General features: G+C 40.7%; 1 protein-coding gene across 5 annotated transcripts in view; it reads left to right on the top strand.

Annotated features, from left to right (window-relative positions):
• DCLK1 (doublecortin like kinase 1) overlaps positions 1-24,393 on the top strand; it is a 214,520-nt gene that overhangs the window by 138,890 nt on the left and 51,237 nt on the right. For 3 of the 5 annotated variants that reach the window (XM_079973687.1, XM_079973686.1, XM_079973688.1), the window contains exon 6: positions 4,561-4,655. In XM_079973687.1, coding sequence (XP_079829813.1) covers positions 4,561-4,655 — 95 coding nt within the window. Of the gene's footprint in view, positions 1-3,286; positions 3,696-4,560; positions 4,656-14,888; positions 19,552-24,393 lie in introns of those variants that run through there. The other 2 variants (XM_079973690.1, XM_079973689.1) reach the window with 2 other exon arrangements.

Raw genomic sequence — 24,393 nt, 5'->3', positions numbered from 1 at the left:
TCTAGGTATTATCACCACCACCACCATCTCCTTTGCCCTTTAACTATCTGTGGCCTTTTAGAAGTGGCCAGGATGTTTTTAATGTATTCCCTATCCCCTTGGTTTAAATGTACCTGTGCGGGTTTTGTTTGGTTAGTTCGTTGAAAGTCACTCTGGGTTAAAAGTGACAACAAATTTAATAAATAATAATATCCAGTTAAAAGGGTGACTTAACAGGTGATGGTGAACACTTTTTCTAAGACTTCTGAGGGCAACTGCCAGTGACAGTAAACAATACTGCATTAGATTGGTATTTAGTCTGATCTGCGTCAGAGGAAGCTTCCTGGCTGAGTCAGACCAGTGTGTCCATCCAGCTCATCATACATTCTCTACTTTGTACCAACCCCTGGTTATGGAGACATCTCAGGTTCCCCAATTTTTATATGGATCTGAGCCCAGGTATTAGCTTTCTAAAATCAGGGGCACTTTACTGTTGGGGACCATTCAAACATTCATCCTCCACCATCACCTGTATTCTGAGATGGTACATTCCCATAACCTAGTGGTGGACCTTGGGGGTCTCAGATTTCAATGGCACCCTGTGCAATGCCAAAGTTCAGAGCCCCCCCCCCACTTCTCACGCTCCATTCTAAATCATAGTTGCGGCATCTCCTGTGGTGCCCCCCGAGGCTCAGAGTGTGACCAAACCATTCACACACCCTTAAATCTGCCTCTGCATAACCTGTCTGCCATGTTACAAAATCCGAATGTATAGATTGGTCCTGATCAGCTCAGAACATAGGCTTAGCTGTGAGCTACACAAGCTGTCTTGTAGTTCTTTTGCTGTAGCAGCACACAAAACATGTTGCAGAATACTCTTGGCATCCATAGCTAGGTGCAAGGATGTCGTATGTGTCATTTAAGGTAATGGTTGTTGTGCAAAATAAAAAAATTCATTCCAGTAGCACCTTAGTGACTGAAATAGAAGTCACCAGGCCCTTATATATAGTGAGAGGGTGGGGAGGGGTTTTACTCAGAAGGGTGGTGGGAATGGGTGATTGGCTGATAGTTGTGGTAAACACTTATGTGCACTTCACTTTCATTATTATACTTTTTAAAAAAACAACTCTTGGATTATTATTATTTTGCTTAAACACATTTCACTTTATTCCCTTTAGCATCTTGGCCCCCGCCCTTTGTCTCTATTGTGTCTGGCAACCCATTTTAGTAAATAAGCAACATCAACTGAACAGGCATGTTTTAGCAGAAGTACAAAATGTTCTCCCCTCTAACTAGCAGTTGTTAAAAAGCAATATAATTTTAGTACAATGTGCTGCCGCTGCTTTTTTCTAAGAAAACTGGCTGATTATCCTAGAAAATAAATATGTGCTTTTAAATATGTATTGTTGGGCCTTGCTGTGAAGGTTGAGGTGTCACTGTTTTAGAGCCATAGTTTCCAACTTAGTGTGTTGTGACATAAATGGTTACAACTTTAAATTAAAACCCTACAATACAAGGAAATTTAGTAAGCAGACTGTCATGTTCCTACATCCTCCATTTAAGTTGCTCTTTGGTCTGAAAATGTCAGAGACCCAGAATGAGCATAAATCAATACAAAGGATTTTATTTTGGCTTTAAGTATTTACTGTCATCCTCAGTGAGTAAGACTTCAACATAACTGGTAAGGCAAGCAAGAAGGCTTTGTCTCCTGGCTAGTAACTACTTATCCCAAATAACTACACTGAGAAGTCAGTGTGGATATGTGGCCTCAGGTGCACCCCTAAAGCAGCCTTCATACCGTGCCATGCTGGCTTGGATTGTAGTCCATAACATCTAGGGGCACTAGGCTGGGGAAAGTGTACTACCACTTTCTCTACACTTCTCTTTGCCTGCAGTTTGGAAACTGGAGTGGCAATCAGTATCTGATAGTGGAGGAGTTGGTGGGGTGTTTTGCCTGAAGGCTGACCATTGCTGATGCCTGCTTCCAACACACACACACACACACACACACACACACACACACCTTTTAATCCAAGTGGAATATCTGTGAAGGAAACTGAATGCAAAAACATTGTCAGAATGCAAAATCTGTGTGCATTTTGCACCTACAAACTACTATGGAACTACAAGGTTCTGTAGGATGCAGTGCTAAAATACTTCTTGAAAAAGACATGTACTAGTTCTTAGTTGTCTCAGAGCACCACTGAGAGTGTTGGCATTACCTAATAAATATGGCTTTCCTTAGCATACAGGTCCTTGAAAACTGGAGATGAGGGATTGGTCTCTGTGCTAGTTTTCCTGATGGAATGATGACCATAAAACTCATTTTCCAATACCTCTTTCCATCGGTTTTTAGTAAAGTGGTGATATCAGCCTGAGTGAGAAAGCAGGGGAATCCACCATATAATCCGGAGTATACTACATGGGTACCTTTAGTCCACCTAGCCCCAAATTGTTATTTGGTGGCACTCTTTGGGCACTAAGATGTTTCCCAGTCTTTCTACCTGAGAATATTTGAAACTGGAGATGATGAAGAAAGAACCTGTAATAGTATGAATTGGTCTTATGTTGCACCCTGGGTGGCATGATACTGTAACTGTTTTCAAAGCCATATTGTAGTCTCATTCAGGATCCTCAAAGGAGTGTTAGAGGTTTTCTATGTGCCACATGTATGTGTGGCACCAGATGAACTTAAAGAAAGAGAAATTATGTACAAGCCCAGGATGTTTATAATCTTGGTAGTAATGTTTTGCTGGCTGGAATGCTTCTATCTTTCATCCTTTACTAGACTAGCCTGCCTCTTAAAAATCCACGTGTAGGTGTACTCCTCCACTCCATTTAATACCACTGATGAATGAGTGCTGATTCACAATCCTTTGTCCTTGGCATCCATTCACTCAAAATCCTGTTTTCATGCTTGTGAAAAACAAGAGACTTCCCAAAGCACAGGTTAAACCTTTCCTCATCATTCTAGCTGACATTGTCTGTTAACTACCTGCCTTTCCCATACCACAGCAAATGCATGGGAAGAAATAGGCTTTCAAGGATGAGCGCTAACATATAGCAGAATTTGTAACCATTAGTTACCATGCCAATCCCTTTTCTTGTCTCAGCTGAAGAAATAACGTATCGCGCACAAGCATCTCGGGACCAGTGTTTATCACTCTGAATATATGGCAGATGGGGGCGGGAACGCCTTCTCCACCCCACAAACCTCTAAAAATCCAGTTTTCTCTGATGGGTTTAGCAGTTGCGAGACTGCCAGTCAGCTGTGGCTTTACAAGAGTTATTGTCATTGTGATTTTCGCATGAGTCATTTAGTATATTGCCCCCAAAGGCACCTCATTATGATTCAGTGTGCAGCATGTAAGATGGTTAAGGCTTTGGGGCTTCGCCGATCAGAGTGGGGGCTGCAGTTGCTCAGCATTCTGAAGTCGCGGCATTGTGCTTAATTGACACCTTTGATGTAGCCCCTAAGACAGCACCTGCACCTCCCACTGCTGCTCGGAAGACGTCAGCCTTACGCAGAAAAGGCTTCGGCTTATGAATCCTGCATCTCATTCAGCTCTCACTGTGAGCAGCTTTGGCTATCCTTAACTAATCCCAGCGCTTCCCATTTCTGCTGCTGCTTGGGTGTAGTACAAAGGCAAACGTTTTCCTGCTTGGCATTATCTGATTAAACACTAAGTCTGTGTCCATGTTAGAACTCATAGAAGGTAAGTTAAATGCCTTATTACTATCCTGACATGTAAATATTAATACAAGGTGGAGAGTTCGGATGTCTGGTAGTTGCCGCTACCCAACCCCTTTCCTGTTGCTGATGAATATGGATTGTAACCTAGCAGTGGTGTGTCTGAGGAGACATTTTATTCCGTAGCATTTCTCTTTCTATGTGATTTTTCACTACATCGTTAGCATCCTTTGCTTAGATGCTCTGTGCTGTGCCTTCTGTCTCTGCTAGTTTTTGCTCTTCGTTTTACAGCAGATTTTATGGAAATAGAAAAGGCTACTCGTAACAAGTGTTTCCACCATTTAAAAGAGCCATTCATATTTAGAGGAGAGTAGCTGAGGTGTATTGGGCAACATTGTTAGAAATGGCAGAACCCATATTGCTTGGGTCAAAGGTGCTATGTAGACACTTCTGCAAGGTAGTGACCTATTAGTACCAACACTGTTTTTATATTGTCTATAATATAGCAGTGATCTTAAATTTCTAATAGATTAAGAAACATATATAAAGCAAGGAGTGGAAGAGATTTTATGCAGGCAGCAGCAGGGTGGGGAAAGCATATGGCTCTGCATCTTTTTGCATGTTCAAGCACTCCACAGTTGAGTACAATAATTTTAATTTCATCGGTGTTGAGGCCACACAATGAATACCAATTAGTTGATCACTCGTCTAAGCACAATGTAAGGCAGGCTAGTATTGAATCGTAATGTGAGAGTGCTTGCTTGAGAGCTACTTTATTTAATGCTTATAATATAAGAAATAACTGGTTAATATGAATCATGTTTGTTGCACGTTGCATAGTTTTTTGTTCCAACGATGCACATACCTGATCTATTTGTTTGTCCTTCTAGTTAATGGAACTCCTGGTAGCCAGCTTTCTACTCCCCGCTCTGGGAAGTCTCCAAGCCCTTCTCCCACCAGCCCAGGAAGCCTGCGGAAACAGAGGGTAAGGAAACTTGTGGTTATTAAGAGTGTCCACCAAGAGAATACCTTGATACTAAATAGCTTAATCTGTTGCGGTGGTTTTCAAACTTTATTCATTTAGGGATCTGCTGAGAAATCCCTTGGGATAGGGAGTTCCCCACCCCAACCCAATGCTTTGCTTGGCCTTCTGCTCTGCCCTATTTCCATATCCCATCCTCTGGAAAATTTCATTAATTGTCTCAGGACCTGATGTACGCACAGCTTGCTCATTTTGGAGCCTCCCATTTGTTCCCATTAATACTGTTCCCCCAACCTGCACTGATAAGTAGAAACAATTGTGTGCGTTGAAACACTGGGTGCAATATTTTTGAGCATTATGCTCTCATATATATATAAATGTTTGCCCAGAACTCTGAGAGTATCGTTTCAGTTTGTACAATTGTTCATGTGCATAGCATAACAGTAAGAAAAAACAGTATTGTGGGGAAAATGGAAGGAACTGAAAGCTGGGGCAAGAGCTGTACATGTGTGGTTGTCTTTACAAGGTCCAGAAATCTAATCCTAAGTAATTACAGATAACTAATGCATTGGTATCACAAACACACCCAAGACCTGGAACCTTAGAAATTTGGGGAGGTGAAATTTTGTAAGCATCCCAGAAACCCCTGCAGGTAGATCACAGATCCATGGGACATCGCAGAAAAACATGTTTCTGCAGTGTTTTGGCCAAATCTGTTGGGCCTCTCTGCTGTCCCATGTGAACTGAATTCAACCTGGAAAATACCCAGCAGTTTCTTGTAGTTGAATTTTACAGGGTAATGAAGGGCAATCTGTCTTTTGGGCGTTTGGCAGTCCATTACTCCTCCCCTGATAAGCTTAGAAGATACTCCAGGGCTCGTGGGAAGACTGTTTGAAAACCACTGTTCTTACAGGTGTAACATGCCTGGTCAAATTAGCTTGTCTACAGTTCTTGTTTAGAAGCTGTTGTATAAACTGGAACAACAGTTGAACTGAAATGACTGCCCTTCTTGGCATTTGTGAAAGAGCTCTCTCTAAGGAAATGTACTCCTTTTGTGATGTTACATTTTTAATGATATATTGCAAAGCGTTTCTCTGTTGAAAGAATAATGCCCTTTCCACCCTTCATTCAAAACAATGAACTCTATGGTGCAAAAAGAGACAAAAGTATGTCCCCCTCAAGCCAAGAGTAGTGAAAAATAATGAAAGAACAATTTATCAATGCACAAAAAGTATTCAAAAAAATACACCTGCACACTCTGGTTGCATTTGCACAACACACTAAACAATGGTTTAGCACACCATACCTGAAATGGAACAAGCCCAAGTGAGCCTTGGACTTACATGCTCTCCCCTTCCCTCACTTCCTTTCATCTGGTCAAGAGGAAAATTGGCAGCATCTCCCTTAAACTTGGTCTGTCTTTGCATACAAAGTGAGGATCATTGTTAAGGGTGATATTCAGTGCTTGTTCTGCTCAGAGTAGATCCATTGATGTTCCTGGACACAACTAAGTTGGGTTCATTAATTTCAAGGCATCTACTCTAAATAGGACTAAGCTGAATACTATCCTAAATCACTAATTCTTCTCAGATTCAAAATTAGCCATCCTCAAACCACAGGTTATGAAACTGGCTTGTTTAATTTAACCATATGGAGTATTAACTACAATCTAACTTTCATACTCAATGAGAAACTGAATTCAAGAGAAACAGAAAGTTATTACTGTCAAAGCCAGTGATTCCCAATTGGGGGTCCGCTGAATGCACCCAGAGGGTCTGTGGCCTCATCCCTTTCCTGCCCCCGACTAATTTTTTGTCATTTTTGCATGGTAATATCACAAATTTATGGTCTTTTTGTTTTTAATATACTTTAATATACCTAAAATCCTTTGCTTACTAGGGGCTACCCCACATTTTGTTCAAAAAATTGCTTTGCAGAGGTAACTACCATAGAGTTATCAAAAATTTCAAAAGTAGGGGGTCTGTGGTTTGGCTTCTGAAAAATAGGGGGTCCTCAGCAATTAGCTAATTGAGAACCACTGGTCATAGCCCTTATCCTAGTCACAAAGAGGAGGGAGAGCATTTGAGCCCAAGGCTTGCTTATACTCATTCCCATGTTTCTCATGAGAACATCACCATTATTAGACGTTAGAAGAATCTATTTAGTCTCCTATGTCAATGTGCATAAACCAATAATCATTCTGAAATCATTGTAGCAGTTATTTTCATGCTTGTAACATATTAGTACAAAACACCTTTGATTATATTGATTATTATAGGGCAGGTCAAAGTTGTGGGCATCTCAACGATTGACGCTAACTAGTTGGAAGAGGTATCTCCTTTACTTTTCTGAATCCTAAAAAAGCATTCCTTAAGACAGCACACTCATGTCTCTCATTTCTGTTTACTAATATGGTTAGGCCCATCATTTCTCTGTGTTTTGGCTGAACTAATTTAATAACCCAGGGCATGGTCTTGAAGGCACATGATATAGAAATATTGCTGAAGCTAAGTAGGATTGGGTCTGGTCAATATCTAGATGGGACATCACTTGGCAATGTTGTGTGGGTCACCTTGAGCTCCCTAGACAAAAAGGTGAGAAATAAATATAATAAATAGCTTAGCTTACAGGTTGGTTGTGAGAGAATGATATAGCTATGATTAGTAACTGCTGGAGAAGGCATCGGGGTTTAATCAGGCACCTGTTGAGGCCTGTTCATCAGTAGGGGGCCTCAGTTCCAGTCCTTGGAATCTCATGAACATGCCAGGAGAAGAGGCAAATGAATGGACAGTGGCAGTCGTGGCAAGGATAAAGAAAATGGGCACTCTCAGATAAAAAAAACCCACTAAGAGCCTGGTACCAGCACTCAACTACAGTATAGACTAGAGCAGGGGTCAGCAAACTTTTTCAGCAGGGGGCTGGTCCACTGTCCCTCAGACCTTTTGGAGGGCTGGACTATATTGCGGGGGGGGGGGGATGAATGAATTCCTATGCCCCACAAATAACCCAGAGATGCATTTTAAATAAAAGCACACATTCTACTCATGTAAAAACACCAGGCAGGCCCCAAAAATAACCCAGAGGTGCATTCTAAATAAAAGGACACATTCTACTCATGTAAAAACACGTTGATTTCCGGACCGTCCGCAGGCCAGATTTAGAAGGCGATTGGGCCGGATCTGGCCCCCAGGCTTTAGTTTGCCTACCCATGGCAAGTGGGATCATAGAATCATAGAACCGTAGAGTTGGAAAGGGACCAAGAGGGCATCATCCAGTCCAATCCCTTGGCATAGGAGCCAACTCTTAGGGGCCGTGGGTCTGGGCCTGCACAAAGTTGATGAGCATTCCCATTCAAATGGTGTGCGTACACTGTTTCATGGGGTCGATCATGTGGGGCAGGGCTTACCTGGGACCCCACAATATTTTATTCAAGTTGACACCCCTGCCCCTTGCAATGCAGGGTTTGTTAATTTTAACTATTGTTTAGGGAACCACGGTTTCATGTTGGTTTGCTTCCCTAACAATAGTTAAGTCTAACCACAACTTGTCCACAATCAAACTTGTTGATTAAAAAACAGTTTAAGGGCAGACAAAAGGCAGTACACAGCACATACTTAAAGAATGGAATTTTTCACCCCAAGAGGTAGTAATGTCCACCAACTTGGATAGATTTAAAAGAGGGTAAGATAGATACATAGAGGATAATTCATGGAGGCTACTAGTCATAATGGCTATATCACCTTGAGTATCAAAGGCAATATGCCTCTGAATTAGCAACTGCCGGGAATCACAAAAGTCATGTGCTGTTGATCTCATGTCCTGCATGTAGACCTCCAAAAGGAGAACAGAATGTGAGAACAGAATGCTAGGCTAGATAAGCTTTTGGTTGGATCCAGCAAGCCGCCTCTTATGTTCTTATCTCCACCTCATTGGGATGCCAAGAGGAGGAGAAGAGAGGAGTGGAGCTGATTCACACATCACTAAGCCATTACATCTGAATGAGGCCATAATCTTATAGACTTCAATGTTTGCAATCATAGTTTGTGGCTTTTCAGTCAGGGAACTGGCTTCAACTTATCTCCTAGACTCTAGCTTTTGATGAAGTACCTAATAAATTTACCATGATTTTGAGGGGAATGATACAGTTAGTATAATAATTATGTTGTTCCTTTTAGACCTGCCTCTTCAACATGTTTATATTTGATGCACTCCTTCTTTCGAAGAAGATGGAAGGTGCTGTCACTCTAAAATTAAAGACAATTACTGATTAATTAGCTATTCGTGAACGGGAGGGGTAAATCTCTTTGCGGTATCTTTGGACCAGCTCATAAATGGAAGCACCCTTTTATCTCTTTCTTCTCTGTACAGTCTGGGGAGCGTAAAGAAACATCAGAGTGAATCAGAGAGAATGAATCAGAATGAGTTCAATAAAGTACCATTATAAAAGCAGAAATGACTTCAACTAACTTTTTGTTCTTTCCCCCATCTGCTCACATGAACATTTTGTGATAGTGGTGTTTTTTTAACCGCCTTCCTTAAATTTGAACTGGCCTTTTTGGCTTCAGGACATGGATGGTGGAGCTCTTTGATACATTTGGCGGCTGGGCAGATAGGTGGAGGTAAATCTGAAACTTCTTGTCATAAACATATCTCCCTTTCTATATTCCTTTCAGTCCCAAAGAGCATGATCTCGTAGTCCTCATTCAATACTGAAACTAAACCTAAGTATGAGTAGCTGAACTTAACACAAAGTTATGCACTTTTAAACTTTTCTTTCTTCACGCCTTCTGCCCCCCCCTTTTGTGTTGAATTTTAGGTGACATGGTCTTCAGAGCAGGGTCTTGTCTTTTTGTTCTTACTTTGTAAAGCACTTTCATCATTAATGGCATAAATATTGTTAGAATGAATAAAGCCTGCTTATATCCTCACAGATCTATAGGGCTTCCCCTCTCCCCACTTTTTGTGGTGGAAATGAGGTGCCGGTAGTTATATATTGACAAAAATGTCATGGGTGCAAATACAAAATGGCTGCCACGGGCAGCAAAAATAAAGAGGTGACCAGTGAGTACCATCCATAACCAAAACAAAAGCACCAACATCCCCACATTGGTTTTATTCCTATAAATAATATCCATGTCTAATTGGCCTAAGGAAAGGATAACTAGTTAAATTTTAGAGAACTCTCTCTTTTCCTATGAACTTCCAGAAGGGCTGCTTGATATAATTCAGGCACATTGATTTGCCCTTTTATTGCATGAGACTCTCAGCCTAATTTCACGTGGGCGGCAAGGAGGGGGAAATGGGGAAAGGTGGTATCAGAAAGAGTGACAGAAAAGTGGGTGTCTGCCAACTTTTGGCTCTGGCCCTGTCCAGAGCTAGCTGACTACACCTGGGGGAATGTGGTCCTTGACAGAATAAAGTATCCCCACCCTGTTTTACTGGATGGATCTCTTTTATTGATGTGACCTCCAGGCACCTAATAAAATGCTGTTAACAACAGAGATCTTTAGATAAGTGCACATCAGTGATGCACCTATTTTAAACCATTTAATGTAGGCAATAGTACCAGAGTAGATGCAAACTTGGCACACATTTCTATCTTCAAATGACAATTCAGTGTGCATCAGGATAATTTAAGGAGATCGCTCCCAGTGCATCTGATCTCTGGTGTTCAAACATTGATCCTGAACAGAGCTTGTGTTTATGCAGGTTGTATGTATGTCAGCTCTGTTCAGAAGGCATGGGGCTTGTAAGTGCAATTCCACTCTCCCTTCCACCCACTGATGTTATACTGTTGTCATCTGAACACAGCTTTTGTTTTTCTGATGAAGCACTGGATGTGGTGGTATTGGATTGGGCCCTTGGTACTTTGTGTGTGTGGCTAATATGGCTAATATGAATGTATTGTAACGATTAATAAAATACAACTCAGTGTATGAGACATTAGCAACAATTTGAAATTATTTTTAAAAAATCTGTAATATTCCATTGTCAGCATACTTGCCTTCCATTCTTTTTTCATTTCGTTTGGTGCATACCCCATTTTTTATTAAGCATTACAGTAAAATTCTTAAGGCATGCGATTTGCTCTAGAAGAGTGCAGGGCAATAAAAACACCAGTGTCAGTGAAGTTAACTCTTCATTCAAGAAACCGAAACAGGGCAGGCCTAGTGATCACAGCAATTCTTCCCGGTATGCCTTGTCCCAACGAGGCAGTTGCAAGGACTGAAGGTCCTTGCCTTCCCACAGGTCTCTAAGGCTCCTCCCCAGGGTCCTTCTCCAGCAGCTCTGTCGCCTTGTATCTCATTGCTCTTCATTTTTCTGTGTGTTTAGGGAGACTAGGGGGAGGGGAAGAGGTAGCAGCAGGAGGGGGAGGCTCCCCGGTTTCTTCAACAGCCTGCCTCATCATTGCCTCCTGCCTCCCCTCCTCTCCAACATCCTCTTCTGCCTCTGAGCCTGGACTGTTCTCTGCCCCAACCTCTTCCTGCTCACTAAACCCTGTTGCTTTTTTAGCTTCCTCCTCCCTGTCTGCTCCCTCATCTCCCTCTGACCACTCATCATCGTCCAACCACCAATGCCCTGGCTCTGAGCCTTCTTGCCCTGGGGGTTCCCCAGCTAGCGCCTCCCACCACTCCTCTGCATCTAGCTAGTCCAAGCATGTGTACAGGCAGGCCTAGGGTTCAGGAAGTGCTTGCTGGTAAATGAAGTTTGCAGTGATTTGTGGGTGAGGCACTTGACATCGTGGGGTCACTTGATCATCACCATGGCAGCAAGCCACAGCAGTTCTGCTCCTTCCTGTACTAGAAGGTAACATGAGAAGCTCACATGGTGGCTTCTTTGTGCTGATGTCTGGAAGAGCTGTGGTGAGGACAACTCCTTCTGCTTGGTCTGGGCTTGCATTATGTCAATTCAATGAATCAGGAAGGAGATGGCTCCAGCACAACTAGATTTAAGAACCTATTCTAATTATATTATGAACTAGTGGTTGGACCAGCTTCAAGGGGGATCTGGGACCTATAGATAGCTTGGGTTTCCATGAATTCCTCCAATTTAAGGTGACCCTGAGTACAGATGGAGTGCAGATAACAATGGAGTACTATTACTGTGTTGTGCAGCCTCCATTATCATCTCCTCTGTTGTTGTCTAAATTCCACTCCAAAGCTCAGTCTTAAAATAAATTAAGTTTGCTTGCACCTGCTGTGTAGAGAAACAATCCCTTCCAGATAAGTTATTTGTGTGGTATCAACTTATGGCACAGAAGTTAAATAGTTTGAAGTGTGGGGCAGTGTAACAGGGTGCCAAGTTATTTATTAAGATAAATTTATAGACTGCTTAATCGGGGGAAATGCTGAGTGGGACGTGGGTGGCACTATGGGATGCGGGTGGCACTATGGGTTAAACCACAGAGCGTAGGACTTGTTGGTCAGAAGGTCGGCGGTTTGAATCCCTGTGACGGGGTGAGCTCCCGTTGCTCGGTCTCTGCTCCTGCCAACCTAGCAGTTTGAAAGCACGTCAAAGTGCAAGTAGATAAATATGTACCGCTCCGGCGGGAAGGTAAACGGCGTTTCCATGCGCTGCTCTGGTTCGCCAGAAGCGGCTTAGTCATGCTGGCCACATGACCTGGAAGCTGTATGCCGGCTCCCTTGGCCAATAAAGCGAGATGAGCGCCGCAACCCCAGAGTCGGCCACTACTGAACCTAATGGTCAGTGGTCCCTTTACCTTTACCTTTATTCATAATATGGCTCTCCAATAAGTTGCTATGTGAGCATGAGCATTAGATGCTCCCACACTGTAACATAAAGTTCTCTGAGCAGCTTACATTAAATAATAAATGAATAAAGTTAGGCTCACAAAGCCAAACAGCAGAAAGGCTGAGGAAGTTATAAAAGAGATTCCTGAGGAAAATTTTCAGCTGTTACACCAAAATATTTCCCCTCTCCAGTATTTGTTGCCAGAACAAATAAAACGAAATAAGTCTTTGGGACATGGGGAAGAATATGACAAGATGACAAGATTACAGGACTTGTCCACATCCCCCTGGGATTTATTACCTTAGCTCTTTCCTCTGGTTGTCTAAAGCTTCTTCATGTTGATGTCATGAGGCAGCGCCTTCAGTTTATCTCATGATTTGGCCTTTTATTCTCTGTTATCTTGTATGGAGTTTCTTTTGTCCTCTATTTCCCCTTCCCATATCTGCTTCTTTAATCGCCTGTGGCAGTTTGCAGTAGAATTTTATGGATGATAGTTTTAAAACATTGTCTGGAGAGTTGGTGCAGGCTAAAAAAAATAAGATATCAAATGATAAAAGGGTGTGAGAGGAAAATAGGAAAGAAAGTGAAAGAAGATAAGCACAAACCTTTTCCTTGGTAAGTTGTTAGTCATTCCTTTATATATCTCCCAGGGATAGCCAGTGTGGTGCTCTCTCAGGGGCAGAAGGGGGGCAGAAGGACCGTGGCCCCAGGCACAAAGTTTTCAGGGGGCACAGCAAGGTGCCCCTAACAGGCTCCCTTTTTGAGGCCACAGCTGCAGGGAGGTACGCTGTGCTCAGCCCAGACCTTCGGGGCTGGGGTGGTGGCAGCTCCTTCTCTTCATGGCCATTGAAAGGACGCCCACATGCCAGCCAAGTTGAAGGGGGAGGGAAAGGGTGTAACACGCACTAGGGAATTGTGGAGGCCACTTGCTCGGCATTGGCCCATCACCACCAGACTGTGGGTCCGGACCTGGAGACGGAAGCTGCAGAGAGGAAGAGCTGCAGTAACAGCATTACCGCGCCTCTCCTCCCCTGCGCTCTGGTGCATGAGTGATCTGCAAAGGCAGCTTCCTCAGTGATGGCCCAGCCCCGCCAGGCTGCCCAGTCTACCAGGGCAGCACAAAACTTGCCCCACCCTGGTCACCAGCAAACTGTGCTATGCCACTGTGCTCTCCAGTTGTTGTTGAACTCCAAATCCCATCAGCCCCAGATACCATTGCTAGTGGGCAGGATTGATGGGAATTACAGCCCAGCAACATATTGGCTACCCCTGTATATAACCTCATCGATGAAGTCAGAATCAGTTTTATACCATTTTATATTTGTTGCTGTTTGTTTGTGCTTGTTTATTGTAAGACTGGCAATGTCCCCTAACAGGCCACCAGTGGAAACAGGATGTTTGACTTGGTGAGCCCTTGGTCTAAGGAAGCCTTTTCCAACCTGGTGCTCTCCCATCGTTCTGGCTGGGGCTAATGAGCACTGTTGTCCAACAACTGGAGGACACCAGTTTGGCAAGAGTTGGTCTAAGGCTTCCTCGTGTGTCCTTCTACAGTATTGTACCTGTTGTGTTAAGTTTTCTCTCATCATTTTCCTGTGGAGTCTTCCTTTGTGCCCATTCCAATGCCACTGGCACATTGCCTTTTATCACACTCTAATGTTGTTCAATCTACAGTGTTGCATGGGAGGCATGGCAAGTCATATTAACACTGTATTATCTCCATCTCCACTAAACAAATGCCTCCATGTAATTCACCTTGAAACAAAGCTGCTATCATTCTATCCCTTTCTTCTTCCTGAACATCCTCTCTTTATTTTTCTGTACTGTATATCTGTGAGACATGTGTTGTGCTGTGTAGATTGAACGAGGCCATCTATTATACTCCCACATCTCTGGCATTTGTAGATTATTTGATCAGTCAGAGGATCCTAGCAGTAGGAGTAGAAAACGAATGGAGATAGTCTTAACACGCACACAGGCTCACTTATACACATGCTCTGTTTCTCTTTGCTCATATGAACTGGTTGCTTGGCGACTGTCAGTAAAAGCGCAGCTATTCCCCGCCCCCCCTTATGCTGCCATTCTACCAAACTGCTTCCGTTCTCTCACATACTGTGAGATGAAACAAACAATAGGAATTTAAAGGCGTTCATTATGGCATTATCAGGATTCTCAGCATACTGTCATGCTTTAAAGAAACCATCACTAAGTAGATGTCAAAATTATCAAAGGGTAAAATGTCAGAATTTAAATTATCTCTCATATATATATACATATATATATATATATATATATATATATATATACTGCTGTAGTTTGTTTGTTTTAAAGCCTGTTTTAAATCACAGGAATGCTGAATTTTATTTATTTATTTATTTATTTATTTCGGTCTTCCTCTCTGGCGCTAGTTTAAAAAATTAAGAAGTAAAGTTGCAGTGCAGCAAATCAAGCACAGTAAACAAATCTATACTGCACTTCATCTTACAGGACCTGTATCGCCCTCTCTCTTCGGATGATTTGGATTCAGTAGGAGACTCTGTGTAAAAAAAACCCCAGAAAATGGAACAGTGCATAATGGTTTGTGATTGGGTGAAGGTTTAACACTTTCCTGAGAATGTAGTTAGCTGCTAACCGACATTAGTGAATTGCACAAAAGCGTTTTGCGTATTTTAATATTAAAACACCGGCGTTTGTCCCTATATACATATATAATATATTAACTTTAATGGTGTTATGTGCTTGTGCGACTTGATTTCTGTAAAAGGGCTCTTAGGCTAGGTGATAACAAATTGTGTAAACATTTTGAGATGAAACTTGGATAGGGTAAATATAATGTCCAAAGGTGCTATTATTTTCCAAAACACTCACCATGATAGAGAGCAGAAGGGATACGTATGCAAGGGGCAACCTGAGCATCTTCTCACTGCTACATACATCTTCCTTCCTCACTGAAAAGTTTCTCCTGAGGCTGAAGAAACCCTCAGTAAATAAATGCCTATGATGTGGGTAAGAGGGTTGCTGGAGGAGGGGATATCAGTAGAAGAACTTTTATGCACATCCTTTCCATTCACATTAGCACTAGATACGAGCCCCTATCTTTACTACTGCTCAAAACTTTGTTTCCAATTTTTATTGGAAAAGGAGCCCTTGCCTGTCGGCAACTGGTAGAAATTGTTATGAAAATAAAGTGCAGTCCAGATGCACTTTGTTCATACTGCTTGTCCTTTTTGAGCTTTTGTAGCTCTGTAATAAATCCGCCCTCATTATAAAAAAATGTGTGCTGTATAAACTGATGAAGTTGACAAATTTTGAAGAAGAAGAAAGAGTTGTCATAGTTTGGAACGTCCACTTGTTGAATCCTGCGCAAGGGAGCCCTGTTGAATTCCTTTCATTTCCTTGCCCTGCTCCAAACCCCTGACCCCATTCCACACCATTCCAGGGGTGTCCATTGACCCTCAGGAGTGGCATTTTGGGCACCCAAACAGAGTTCTACTCAATCTTCTATAAGTCCACCTTTGAGATTAAGCAGTTTATAATATCATTTACACTACACAAACTTTTTTGCAAATTTAGTTTTTTCACTAGGAAATGTGTTTTTGTTTTTGCTTTGGACTTTTTGCCTGTTTGTTAGGTGTAAATATAGGAACGTGTTTTGCAGGCTTAAGACACTTAAGAAAAGTGAGCACAGCTTTCCCCCCCTCAGTTAAAAATAGAAATCTCTATGGTTATTGAAGTATTTGGGTCTAATCAGCCATTTCTCATTTTCCTTTTTATGGGGACTTGTTAAAAAAATGCATATGCTGAACTCAGAGCAGCGAAATTATGTATGTGTGAATGTTTGTATGTGTTAAACTAATTATGATGATGGGCATGATCCAGTGGGATGTTTTTTCTATGTAAGCCTCATTGATTAGAATGGGAGAAGTACAAGCGTTCCTTTGTGCTTGTGTGTTATCTCTCTTTTAGTAGGGGATCCTGAAATTTCTTAGGAGAAATTTCTTCTGGATTGGTCCTTAAGCAGATATTTACAACACTGTTTATGCTCTACTGCCTTGTTTTGAGAGCAAGAACTCAGTGCTTTTATTGCAAATCATTATGGTCTTGCGACACTGATTTCTTGCTTTTAATTTACTGATTGTTACTTCTAGATTCTGTAGCTTACACACTGGGTAACGTTTTAAATGAGGCATCTACCTTTAACATTTCACATAATAATTTATGATTTAATGTTGGCTTTTTAATTCCTATAGAAACATAGTCAGCATCACCTTACAAATCACTGGGCACCATAAGGAAATGCATTAGTACTACACACAGGAAGGCAGGCTCAAGTTTTAAGGGCCATGCTTCTGTCTTTTCATTTAAATATCTTAAGTGGTTTTTTTATTCAAACATGCAACAAAAATGACCAAACAATGCTGATGTATGGTATTATGGGTTGTGTGCACCAAAGTTGTTCCATCAGTGCAAGCTCTTAGAATTGTGCAATGGAATTTCTCTTCACTCTTCTCCCCGTAGCTCCCTCACAAATCTTTTCTGGAGATTCCCCCTTGGGCAGATTGAGGGCTCATGGACAGGGGAAGGGGAAGTTCCATTGAGCAAGTGGAAGTTTTTGCATTAGTGCAACAACTTCAGTGGTTAAAACCCCATGAGTTGTGTTTTTGTATGTCACAATGCAAAGGACAGTGCAACACTATCACATGTTAAGTATGTGGTTATGGGGAAAAGATGTACTACAGGTGCTTTCTTTGTGCTATTGGAGTCATTTCACCCTGAAAACTTGGGATACATATTGATATTTACGGGGGGGGGGGTTATTAGAGTCTGTTCATTTCAAAAGAAACCTATAATGTCAGCTACTTTCCAAACCATTAGATATTGTACCTGAAACAGGCAAAGGGAATAAGATCAGCTGGGTATGTTTCCTTTTCCAGTTATATTCTAGTACTTTAATTCATGGGAGATCAGAATAGGTTCCTAATGTGTTGGCACCACTTATCTAGAAGGAAGGAAATGTAATGACATAAGTCTGGGGGTTTGGGGGGGTTGGGTGTTTGAAATATTTCAATATTGTTTCTCCTATTACTGTAAAATATTTCCACAAGCCTTATATTGCATAGCTTTGTTTGGGCTGTGGAGGCAGATACATGTTCTTAAAATTATTAGACGGTGTGTACCATAGCAGGTTTTCCTGTATGAGCTCTTCTAAGGGATGTGACAGGCCTCACCTTACCAGTTTCACACAACATTGTAATTTGAGTATTGTTCATGGGAGATTCTATTCACTTGTAACATGAAAGTTCCTCAGTGCCTGGAAAGTATTACCATTTAACAGTAGTCCTGTAAGTCCAGTTTTCTGTGGGTAGAAATTCCAAAATGCAAATGCAGAAACAATTATATTATTTGCTCTGCAGGATGTGGGGCACAGTTTTTACCAAGATCATGGCTGAGGAGGGAAGTCCACATGCTGCAGTTCCAATGACCAGAATCTGGTAGTTTGTTTTACAAAACCACAAGATTGTTAAGTATGTTAATGTAACATGCTAACAATTAATTAAGCTGGATATTTCACAGATACTGGAGGTTTGTTTTGCTAGTTTTCCCAAAGTTTCCTCCATCTCTCAGTTTAGGTTTTATGGGGAACAGGGAGTTCAAACATTAAAGTTAAGTCAAATTATTTTTGAAAGCCTTTACTCCTTTTTTTTATATATATATATATAAAATCTGTGTTTAAAATGAATAGTTAAAATAGATGATAGGCTTTTGGCTTTGGGAAATAAATAGCTGAAGATCTATTGTTCCATTCCTGCATGTGGAAAGAAGCTTTGAACTGCCAGGCAACTGTTTTTCCTTGTTTAAGTTAATCATTCAAGGGCTTGTATGTATGAGAGAACATTGGAGCCACATCCAGTGATCCCCTTCTACCAACGGATGAGCAAGTAGCAATACTAAGGCAGCAGTGTTCACATTGTAATTAAAATCACATTCTACATAATTGAATTATAGATCTGTGAGCTTATATTCCACATCACAATGTCAAAAGTTGCATCTCAAAGTTTAAATTACTTCAACCCTCTGTTATTGGTATGGTATGGCATATACAGTTGTAAACCAAATACAGAGATGAATGGTAATATAAATAAGCCTTGTATATATGTGTGCATGTAATACTGAATCTTAATGATGACTCCCAGTTTACAATACAAAGCCTGTACTTTCCAGAGACCTTTGCCACTTGTAGATCCAGCCTCATATGAGAAAAAGTGGGTGCACGACACTGGTGTTTTCTGTGGTATGGTTCACATGCCAAATATGCCAGATTTATGTACAGTAATAAAAGCAGGTATCTGACTACATGGAGAAAGATTAGTCTGAACCATGCATTGCCCATAATGAACCTTATGATCTAAGCTATACTTCCCCCCACCCAGCTGCTGAAATTGAGGAGTTGGCTGCCAGTTTACCATGTGTACAGCTGGTTCATGATTTCTTTTTTTCAGTGTGGTTGCATACCTGTGTGTATGATCATGTGGAAGGCTTTACTAATGAGAACTAGCCCTTTGTGATCCAGGATTGTATTCTTTCTTTCTGCACATGCACACAGACACACACACTGTGCATGTGCATATTTGTATGCCTTTTGGTGTATGTATTTGTGCATTTTTGTTTGCATTTGTTTAAATAATCGCTGTGCAGCAAGGTATGGACAAGCAAGTACTGAACCAATTTTGTACTCATCTCATCTGGTGTGTTGTGATATTATATAGGGATAATTGTTCTTTACCTTGTATAATAATCTCTATTTGGTTTATATTGTCCAATGAAAGAAAACTGCTGTATTGTAAATGCTAGTTGATGAAATAAGTTTACAATTTTATACTATTTTCTTGGAAATACTTTTCTGGTTTCGTTTGTTTTTCCTCTGTTTTCTCCAAAGTACCTGATAATCAGCAAAACCAGTAAAACATTTTTAAAGTAGCTGCAGCAGAAAATAGTTTTCGTTTTCTAATAAATCAAGTAAACTGCCTTCATTTTGTACCATCAATGCAGTGCATTGTATGTGTGTTTTTGTATTTGACCTTGCCATACAGATTGCCTTTGCTGGATTTTAAGCTGTAAGTCATGTAATAAATAAATGGGAAAATCTAAATATCCAGTGAGCTTCTTTTGAAAATGGGGAAACCAGACAAAGAATCTCTGCTAAAACATACACATGGGGGGGGGTTGTCACTGAACTGTGGGAACCATAGAGCTTAATGGGTTGGTCTAAACATAAATGCAGGCAGTGGCTTTTTAAAAATGTAAATTGTGGGTGCTGAGAGAAGAGAAAAATTCTAATGCATTACCTGGATAGTAAATTCACCAAGCCATAACTATGTATTTTTTAGATGTGACAATGAATAGACTTGGAATGTATGGACTTGGAAGTATGGAATGAGAAATTGGTTTGGTATACACTTAAAGGTTCTAGCCCTCTTATCAGCTTGCCTTTAGAAGCTCTCTTTTTATTTTACCTTTCACATGCTTGTTGAGTCTAAAAAGACTGAAATCTGAAAAAGGCATTTCGTGGTGATGGGCAACATGCTTCTTCAGAATAACTTGAGTTGCATGCACTTCCTAGTTTTTCCAGTGAAAACTTAGCAGCCGATCATCAACCCTTGCTAGTTAGAGTTGTCTCTGCTTTGTGCAGACCAGGTTTGGTAATAGGATAGCAATTATTTCATGCTCATTCATGTACTGGGTGCTTTTGTCAAACTAAAACTGCGTTAGAGACTTTCAACCAAAGCTTTGCCTAGTTTTTTTAATTCAATATAAAATTCAGCCCCTCCACTTCTTCAGCTTCATTGCTCCCTAGTCTACATTTCCCTTGCCCATTCTGTCTCTCTTTAACAGTTTTCTTGTCCCCATGCCTTCATGAAGCCCCCCCCCCCCGCCATCCTCAGTGGTATTCCACTGCCTTCACAGAAACGCCACTGTTATTAGCATTCTGTTGATGATCCTTTTCATCCTGAGCATTTAGAATGTTCAAAGAAACTCAACCAATAGCTGCTGGGGCTCACTGACAATATATGAGAATAAAGTTTAGCTCATTAGTCATATGCATGCATCTTAAAATGTTGAAGAGGGAGGAAAAGAGATGTGAAACAGGAGTCTCATTATAATGATGATTTTTAACTTCAAAGAACACACAGGTTGGGATTGGCAAATCTAGCAATTTCAGTTTCTCAGTTTCTCATCCCCCCCCCCATCTTAAGTTCAGTTCTCCACATGCCCACATCATTTTAAAGCACCATCCAAGTCATAAGGACTTGTTAGCATTTTAGGGTTAATTTCTGCTAATATGCATATTTTTGTATGCTAGTTTGCCTAATATACACACTTTTGCAAAGCAATTTCGCCTAATTATAACTTTAATGAACGAATAATAATATTTTTTTTTTGTTTATACCTTGCCCATCTGGCTGGGTTTCCACCGTCACTCTTGGCAGCTTACAGCACATTTTAAAACATAACAAAATGCCAAACATTAAGAACTTCCAGTACAGGACTGCCCTCAGATGTCTTCTATAGTTGTTTAGTTCTTTATCTCCCTGAAAACTGATGGGAGGGCATTCCACAGGGAGGACACCACTACTGAGAAGGTCCTCTGCTTAGTTCTCTGTAACTTCACTTCTTGCAGTGAGGGAACCACCAGAAGACCCTCAGAGGAGGACCTCAGTGTCCAGGCTGAACAATGGGGGTGAAGACCCTCCTTCAGGGTTACTGGGCTGAGGCTGTTTAGGGCTTTAGAGGTCAGCACCAACACTTTGATAAGTTATTTCCAATAATAAATGCACATTACCCTGGTATATGCATTTTTGTACATACACACTGGCTGGAGAAATTGCTTAAAAAATTATTAAAGATTTTAATGAATTACAAAAGAATGTGCAATGTCTCTTTTTGTTTGTTTGTTCAGATTATAAAGTATTTTGGTTACGTTCACTGTAAGATAATACGGTATCCAGAGGTAGGGGGAGAGAGTAGAGGGGAGAGGTTGGGTGATAAACTTACACAATATGCAAAATTCAGAGAAGTTCACATTTTGAAGGATGGTTGTGTTTTGGTTTGCATATTGTTTTGCAAACTGCAAAGTAGGTTCCTTTGCCTTTAAATGCAAACTGAATCAGTTTATCTCCCCCAGCAGCATGGAGGCATAGGTGAGTTTTATCCCTCTTTTCCTGATTTCAGCTGCCCTATCGGAGCTGACACTACACATTTTAACAGGTAAAGAAGAAAAATAAAGAGGAGATACAATTACATGTATCTTTCCTCTGCAGCTTTGATTGTAATATAATTTTTAAGGTCACGTAAGCACAAATAAAATGGCTCAAAGACTGGAAAATATCAACTAGCATTCATTTTTACTGCCCTGCTTACAAAAAATCATGGAGAAATCTGCAAAGGCAGATTCCTAGAGCCTCATTTTTACAACTTTTCTTCCTTGGCTTCCTGATGCTAAGGAACCACTGTAAATGCCTCCCTAAAAAGTCCAAGTAAAGCCCAAATATATGTAGAAGGGGGAAATCTTCAGAATGAAATAATACACATGCTTTGAGCATTTGTGTGCATTGTGATAGTTTGCTCCCTGAATTTGAGGAATGTCACTGGGCACCCCCATTTTAAATGTTTACAAATGAGCTGCCGAACAAATCTTCCAGTAAGATGTGGTTGAAACTTTATAGCACTGATCTTCCCTTTCCCATCATAGAGAAATGGTGGTATGTTGACCATCTGTTATACGAACCTGAGCTGGACGTGAAGTGCTTATTACACTAAAGACCCAATCCTGCTTTTATGCAGCCACTTTCTTTTAATGTAGGTGTGCCATAAAAACAGCCAGGTGGCCAGAAACTGAGGCAAGAGTTCCCTCTTAAAATTTGTTTAGGGGTGATGACATTTCACATGGTGCAGACAGAATTAAAATTAAGACAGGCCATTTGTATTAAACGCTTTAGGTTCCATAGAGGTTCTTTGGTATGGAATTCTCTCTTTGTAGTGATCCTAATGTGATCTACAGCTGTGCTGAGCCATAGGGTGCACAGTGCAGCTGCATCACTTAGGATTCTTAAGCATTTCAACCAAAATAGTCATTGACTGAAATCTTTTTGAATGTTCAGCATCTCCTAAGCTTTGGGGTCCGTAATGACCAATCCGCAAACAGACACACCTAAAAATCCCAATAGAGAGAAATATTCTCCCTCTTTCTCTCTTTCTCAGTGAGAAGCAGTTTACAATATAATGTGTGGCTTTCTATTCAAGGAATAAAATCCAAAAGGCGAAAAAGGAAAAGGAAATCCTCACTTGGTGTGCTCAAGCAAGAAAAGCTACTCAAAGTGACACAACTAGCAGCAGTCAACAGATTTCATGAAGATTCCTCTTTATATATCCTGATAGGCAAACTGATTATAAGCCATAACATGATGGAAGGATGGGATTTGCATTTTTCAGGGGAAATTAGAAGGTGGGAGAAGGTGTTTAACTCCTCCCCCAAACTGTACATTCACCTATAAGTGCCCCCCCTCTCATTTTTCAAATGTATAGTCCCCAGTCAGTTGCTAAAACTAAAGAGAACCTGGTTGGAAAAAAGGGGTGGTGTTGGAGATGGGGGAATAGCAGAAGAATCCATGTTCACAGATAGGGTCAAGTTTCCTACTCAAACTGCAAATATTCCCTGTGCTATCACCACATATTTCGCCAATACCAAGATAACACCCACTTTGGCTCTAAGAATGGCCATGTTGGCAGCATCTTGTCAAGCCAGTCTGGAAGAAGGGTGGATGCCTCCAGAATGCAACTCTCAAAAGCAGAAATCTGGGCAGAATTTTGGATGACCATGTATTTTTTAGCACCATCACCAAAGCTCTAAAAGCTTGGATGGAATCCTAACTTTGTGTGTGATGTTTCCAAGTTATTTAAAGATTTTTATACACAAAACAGCATTTTAATGAAAGACTTATTGGTCGAACTCCAAAGACAAGTAGAAGTAATAATGAATGCCTGTAATTAAGCAGTGGCTCTAAACATTAAGACTAAGCAGCTCATGTAAATGATTGTATCAGTAGAAGAAATTTGACTGACATGTTGATGACGCAAGAAATTCTTGTTTGGAAAAAAAGCTGAGAAAGTTCAGGAAAAATAACTCAGAGTTACATAAACAAAACTAGGCTGTGGCACATACAAAATTTAGGGATTCTGAGTTGAATTAAATAAAAAAAAAGTCACCTGAAAGCAGAAAACGTAAAATATTACCTTTTTCTAATAATATTTATCAAAATCATTGAAATTAGAGGAATGAGGCAAAGGTGCCTTTTGTCTTCACTACTTTTTATGCCTTCAACTTAAATTTTGGCTGTATGTGTACAATCAAGTCTTGATATCTGTGGTATTTGCACAGTAAATGATATAAGAAGCAGATGATGCTATCTCATGAACCCACAAAATGCAATCTTTTACACAAATTGTTAAATTGATTCTAAATATTATTGAGGTTTTTGGATGCAAATTAACTGTACATAGATATGAAATAATAGTCATAAATACTTCCACTTATCTTTCCAATGTGGCCACAAATATTAGTCCATTGCTTGGGAACAAGAAGAAGGTAAGATATTGCAAATACTGGTATATTTGGCGTCTTATTCAAAGGAATGTTTTTTAAAAAATAAATACCAGACTTCTCTGTAAGAAGTCATCAATTTTTTTTAAAATACTGTCATCTCTGGCTGAATGATGACTTGGGAGATTAGCATCATATTGTTAAAATGTATCTTTTGTCTGTATTGCTTATTTTTGTTCCTTTCCCATTCGATAGCAGTTTCAACTCAACTTTTGAGTGACGTGCAAGCCAAATTTCAACCATTTATATGGGAGAAAGGCCTGCTAGGATAAAAATTGCAGGAGTTTCCTGTTTAAGGTTGTCTTAAAGCATCAAACAACAAATACTACCATG

Source organism: Podarcis cretensis (assembly GCF_951804945.1).
Source record: "Podarcis cretensis genome assembly, chromosome: 4".
Classification (NCBI taxonomy): Eukaryota; Metazoa; Chordata; class Lepidosauria; order Squamata; family Lacertidae; genus Podarcis; species Podarcis cretensis.
The sequence above is the reverse complement of the archived record's forward strand: the minus strand, read 5'-3'. Positions and strand labels throughout refer to the sequence as shown.